The sequence below is a fragment of the Grammomys surdaster genome, unplaced genomic scaffold, assembly GCF_004785775.1.
Source record: "Grammomys surdaster isolate TR1022 unplaced genomic scaffold, NIH_TR_1.0 126051, whole genome shotgun sequence".
NCBI lineage: Eukaryota > Metazoa > Chordata > Mammalia > Rodentia > Muridae > Grammomys > Grammomys surdaster.
Genome location: NW_021620862.1, coordinates 145504 through 152054, shown reverse-complemented (window position 1 = coordinate 152054; position 6551 = coordinate 145504). Strand labels below are relative to the sequence as shown.

The 6551-nt window shown below is 37.7% G+C and overlaps 1 protein-coding gene across 3 annotated transcripts in view; it reads right to left on the bottom strand.

Moving 5' to 3' along the window:
- Positions 1–6551, bottom strand: part of Spta1 (spectrin alpha, erythrocytic 1) — an 83551-nt gene that overhangs the window by 63480 nt on the left and 13520 nt on the right. For all 3 annotated transcript variants that reach the window (XM_028755238.1, XM_028755237.1, XM_028755239.1), the window contains exons 6-11: positions 5229–5362; positions 4455–4599; positions 2713–2867; positions 1681–1816; positions 1391–1492; positions 337–474 (exon numbers count right to left, since the gene is read on the bottom strand). In XM_028755238.1, the coding sequence (XP_028611071.1) occupies positions 337–474; positions 1391–1492; positions 1681–1816; positions 2713–2867; positions 4455–4599; positions 5229–5362 (810 nt within the window). The remainder of the gene's footprint in view (positions 1–336; positions 475–1390; positions 1493–1680; positions 1817–2712; positions 2868–4454; positions 4600–5228; positions 5363–6551) is intronic.

Here is a 6551-nt window from a genome sequence, read left to right as displayed (position 1 = left end):
GAGAGAGAGAGAGAGAGAGAGAGAGAGAGAGAGAGAGAGAGAGAGAGAGAGAGAGAGAGAGAAGAGTAAAGGAGTAGAGAAGTCAAGGCTGTCCATGAGCACTTAGAGAGAAAAGCGGGGAAGAGAATAGGGAGGGGGCACAGAGCAGGAACAGAAAGGCAAGAGAAAAAGAGACCAGAGGGGGAAAGCAGCCCCTTTTATAGTGAGTAAGGCATGCTTGGCTGATGCCAGGTAACTCTGGGGCAGAGTTTAGACAAAATGCTAACAGAGGGTACTGATAGCAGTCAAGATAGTGAAGAATTGATATATGAGGACTGGGCAAGTGCCTCCTGTTACCTCTTGTCTGCTCATCCAACTATCCACTTGTTCACTGTCTCGGTAGAAGAGGTGGAAATCCAGACACTGGCGGTACTGTTGCTGACACTTGTCCCACAGTTCCAGCAGGGCAGCCCACTCATTAGCAAGTATTGTCATCTTAGGAAAGGAAGGGACATTGTATCAGAAAAAATTAATTAATAAATTTTATGCTACATTTAACTAGCAGCTAATAAATGAAATGCCATTTGAGAGATCAGAAATGAATAAGAAATGAGCTATTTTCTGAAGGTCCCAAAATTCAAGCAAATAAGTACAGTATAGGAAAATAGTATAAATGCCAAAAGAGACATAAGATATTTTATATGTGTAAAAAAAAAGAAGAAGAAAAGATTAATTTCAGACTTGGAGAGCCAGGGAAGGAAATATAGGAATATAAGCACCAAGAAATGTACAGAGTTAATGAAGAGCGTCAGGGATGAAGAATAGCATCAGACCATAGGTCAATTATATTGCCACGACATGAGCACTTAGGTTATACATTGCAATTTGAAGAAAAATCTAGTCTAAAAGAGGGTTGGTATTTGATGATCTCCTTGTCAGTGGTGAGAAAATTAGCTTCATTTGAGGAGAACAGAAGTGATACAGATATGCATCATTGGACTAGACACTGTAAGAGGCCCAAAGCTTATCAAGGCACATTTATCAGTGAATTTGTCATATAGGGGTAAGTGTGAGGATAAAATAAAGCAATGAGGCAAGATGGTATAAAGGTTTTGCATTAGACGTAAGTCAGAAAATTGATGAAGCAAGGCCCAACCCAGAGCAATTTCTCATCTTGTGAAGTTTTCAAGTGATTTGTTTAACATATATATATATATATATATATATATATATGTATATATATATACATATATATATATATGTGATAAAAAGCAAATCGGTGATGGACACACCATTAACATGTTTAGATGACTCCTGACCCCTTTCCAAAGAAAGACTGCCATGTGAGCACAAGATGGATGAGAGTTGGATATCTTACTAAAAGTTCACATGTTGTGTGAAAGCAGCTTACCTTCTCACGAATTTCCTCAGAAGCTTCATGATTCCCATCCAGGAGTTCTTGACCAGTTGCATCAGCAGATTGAAATCGATCATCATAAGAGTCAATTTCATGCTGTGATCATAAAACAGAACATCTCAAACACTGCAAAAAACTTCCTAGATTGGTCAACATTGAACAAAATCTCTTCCTTCCTTCCTTCCTTCCTTCCTTCCTTCCTTCCTTCCTTCCTTCCTTCCTTCCTTCCATCCTTCCTTCCTTCTTTCCTTCCTTATCCAGCTAGGGAAGCCTTTGCTCCTTACCTTATGCTGCTGGTGCCTAGCTAACAGGGCTTCCCCACTGGCCACATCTGTTGGCAGCTCATCAGCATTGATCAGAGCAGTCTTTTCCCTCATCCAGCCTGAGAGCTCATCATAGTCCGATAAGAAGCGGTGGTACCTGTGGAACAAATAAGGTAAAGACAAGGATGAAATACCTGGTTTGAAAGGACTATGAACAAAGGGTTATGAGTGGGATAAGCTATGGCATGCAAGGTTCAACTGGTCCTAATTCCTTCCCTTTACTTCCTCTTCAGAGAAATAGGTTATGAAGCCTTTCTAAACAGAGATGCATGTCCTAGAGTAGGTCTATCACTCTCTCTCTCTCCCTCTCTCTCTCTCTCTCTCTCTCTCTCTCTCTCTCTCTCTGTGCGTGTGTGTGTGTGTGTTATAATTCTATCACTTTAAGGTCACACATGCCTCAGTGTAAAGTCTCATGATGCAGCCAGAAAATAGATACATGCCATACAACTATCAGAGTGGAGGTAGTGTTGGAATTCTCCTAAGTATCTTGACTAATACTTCCTCTATTAATCAAGAATGCTGCTAATCTATTCAAAAAGCGAAATACTCATTATTTTGTTATAAATTATAATGACAAGGTGAGTACTATCTTCTATCTCTAGATGGTAGGGTTACTGACTATAAGAATTACTGACTCCAAAACAACCCCTTGTTATGACAGATTTTTATAACTTTCAACAAGACAGAATTCTGGGGCTATTTTGACTCTTTTTAGCTTGAAACTTTATTTACAACTTTTGCTGGAGTCAAGAGCTTTCCAGTTTTATAGGCTACAGTATAATATTTAACTACTACATAGACAGGTAAGATAAACGGGTGTGGTTAAGGGATGTGTGTGACACTGAGTATTATACCAGTCTGCAAAAGAACTTCACTTGGAAAACTAAAATTTCATTTGCTTCTACAGAGCAGGCAGGATAGCTGTGTTCTTTCAGCGTTTTTCCTGCTTTGGGGCCCCCTGGAGGAGATGGAACAATAAACACACATTCTGACCCATAAGAAGCCTTCAGCTTTGCATATCTGTTAGTGGCCAGTGCACGGATGCATTCCCAGTTGGAGACTAGATCCACTTTCATCTGCTGGATCTGAGGTGCATCTGCAGGATGGGAAATCATCAGCTTGTCTGCTTTGGCACATAACTCCTTCACCTTTGGAATAAGAAAGAAACCTATTACAAATCTAAGCATTCTGTCTTCTGTCAGATTTATGGGAGATATTTCAATAAAAATCATATGACTAGTAATATTTGATAAATATATTTATATTATCGTACTTGACTAAGACAAAATATTCTGTGTTAATGACAACATTAACTCCTTATTATCCATGACTATGTTTAATATTTTGCAAGCATTTTCTTACTTTAATTTTTCATTTAATAATATTATGAGAAACTCTTCTTTCTTTCTCTTTTTCTTTTTAAAGAAATGATTCTCATTCCCATCTTATATGAATGACAGCAGAGAAGTGCTGTTCAATTTACTCAGTCACCCAGCTCTTGTCTGAAACAAGATTTGAAACAGTTTATCCTGTACCATCTCTCTATGTCTTTGTAGATGTCATTATACAGGATTCATTTGCCCAAACAAGAAAATCACATGACTCCTTTCGAGCTTCATGCCAGAGATGATACAGCAAAATGTAGACATGGGTGACTTTCCACAAGCCACTGCTCTCTTTTTTTTTTTTCATTATTCTCAAACATACTCAGATATTGTTGAGAGTTTTAATTATAGCAAATTAAATCCTATAATTTTAGCGTGTATAATTAGAGGATAGTGGAAAGGGTCACAGGCACAGGGCTTTATGCAAAACAGGCAGGTGTGATCTTTATTCTGTTGCTTCATCAGAAACACGAGAATCTACCTAATTATAGGTAAAGTTGTGAACTGAAGTACTATGGTAAGTTTTGATTATAAAAATGATTTGGTTAATAAATTCAGAGCTTAGTAACGCGCTTCTATGGGTATCAGTGAGAACAGAATGTTTCTAAAAACAATTAGAGCTCCAACCAATCAGTGAATCAATCTCTGATGGATGCATACATTGGGGGATGGGGAGAAGGTAAGAGGCTGGGTCTAGTTGCAGGAAGCAGATCAATGGGGACATGTTCTTTGGAGCTCTATTTTACTGTATACGTTTCCTATATTACTTTCCCTACTTCCTGTCAGCCACGAAGCAAACAGCTATCCTCCACCACACTTTTGCAACACCATGATGTTCTTCCAAAGCACATGAGGCCAAGAAATGATGGACTGAAATCTTCAAAATTGTTGGGTAAAACAAGTGTTTCTACTGTTTCTCTGGGTATTGTGGCAGAAATGTCAGTAACAGATGAGGAAATAAAACATGGAAATTGTCCAAGAATATGGGATTGCTGTGAGGTTTAGCGTGTCTGTGTCTATTTCCCTAGACATAAAAACAAGAACATTTTAGCCTTTAGGAGGGAGCTAAAAGATAGATTTAGATTTTAAAGTCTCTCAGTGTGTGTGCGTATACATTGTGTATGTGTATACATTGTGTGTGTGTGTGAAATTTCAGTTACAATAAAAACTGTGCAGCATCAGTGAACTAATATGAATTAGAATGAGGAGGCATATTACAGTGCCACAGAAGAATCCGTCCTTTATGGAAAGCCATGAACTCACTGCATCTTCTTGAAGATATGCTAGGCAGGAGGATGACCACATATCTTTTATACACAGGGGCTAGTTGTTTCTCCAGCAGAAGCTTACCTTGTCATCCATGACAGCAAGATTCCTCTCAAACCTCTTATGACTGTGAAATAATGCCTCGGAACTAACAAGATCTTTGCCATAGTCCTCAGAGGTGAGTAGAGGTTTCTTTTCCTCCATCCACTGGATGGCTTCATTGATATCCCTAGCAGACAATGTCATGAGCACCAACAAACCAAGATGGCAGGCATTGCAGTACAAAGAGACCCACAGCCCTCACAATATGACCAATTTAGTTCCCTCAAGTAGCAACTACTCTCATTTCAACAAACTAACATAAAGTAACTGAAAACATTCTTGCCTGTCAGATTTTTTTCCCACTGAGATGTTCTAGTACTTGAATTTTGAGCTGGCAGAGACAATTCTCATGTCTGCCATGTGAGAAGTTATTCATAAATGCCCTTCTTCCCCTCTGACTCATCTAATGCTTATGCTCCTTTTGCTTCTTTAGAGCCAATTCAACAGTACTATACTTTAAATTTTTCTTCTTTCTTTCTCTCTTCCTTCCTTCCTTCCTTCCTTCCTTCCTTTCTTTCTTTCTTTCTTTCTTTCTTTCTTTCTTTCTTTCTTTCTTTCTTTCTTTCTTTTCAACGGAAGTCTATGAATGGCAGCCAAGTCCACACATTTTGCAGTCCTCATCCACCAGCTTCTACTTCTGGGAAAGACTAGGATTATAGTCTCTTTGCCTCTACTTCCGCTGATGTGAATAAGAGCCCAGGCCTCTGGTGTGCTAGGTTAGCCTCTATACACTGTACTATAGTATCAGCACCACACCTTTTAAATCGCTGGAGGTCTGCTGCATTCGACAGACTTTCTCGTCTCTTAAGAGCCAAGCTCCAGAGACGATCCCAGGCAGCATTGACTTCATCTTGTTTTGCCTTTATCTCAGGCAACTTAGGATGTTTCTCCTAAGAAAGGAAATCAACAAAGATAACATCATACCAAATGTCACCTTAACACTGAACTTTATACATCATACTTTGTCACAGTGGCAGATAATGAAGCATGGCTTCTCAAGCAATGGCAAACAACATAAATAAAGACTTTGCTGTCTTCACAAGGCTCCAAATAAGAGGGACATTGTCCTATTCTCCTTAGCCAAACTAAGCCACCAAATAACTGCAGCCATGTACAAAACCAGATGACATCAGAACAGCCCAGCCAAACATCTCCATAGCTGAATCAGAGTCACGCACAAAACTATACTTATTCTAAGTTTTGTGGTAGTTGTTTTTTAGAAAGTTTTAAATAGATGAGAGCTTTTTAGCACAATAAAATTGTGGTAAAGACAGAAAATGTAGTAACTGTTGAACAAACAGCTTTGAAAATGTTGGCAAACAGTGATTTCTTTAGTCTTTCTCTAGTTCCATTCATCCTGAATCCTTGCTGCTACTACCATGGCTATTAACAGATTCACTTTAGAGCTGAGAGTACAATAAAACCTAAATATGAGAAGTAAAAGTACATGTTAGACTTTATGTATTTCATTTAGATAGATAGATAGATAGATAGATAGATAGATAGATAGATAGATAGATACATAGATACATAGATAGATACATAGATAGATACATAGATAGATGTAGATATACTATATTAGGCTAATTATATATACATGTATCTATTCATAAATATTATGTAATTCTGATTGCAAATATTTATACACACAATCAATTGTTCCAATTTTTCTTGTATATTGTATTTAGTCCCAGTAAATCCTTGTTAACTCAGACATTCAAAACTTATGTAAGCATTGCTTTAAGTAAATGATAGTGTGTCTCCATTTTCTCTCACTCTCTTATAAAATACTCTATAAAATAGTATATATAATATATACATGTATATACATACACATATAGATATACGTTGATAGTCAAACATTATTATAAATTCTATGCTACTTTATTCTTGTTTCTTTCACAAGGAATGCTTAAATACAGCCATCAATAAAATTTATGGTACAGAAATTGTCTGTGCTACTTGTAGATTTAATTTTCTCTGCCTATCTATCTCTCTCTTTAAACACATACACACACACACACACACACACACAGAGAGAGAGAGAGAGAGAGAGAGAGAGAGAGAGAGAGAGAGAGA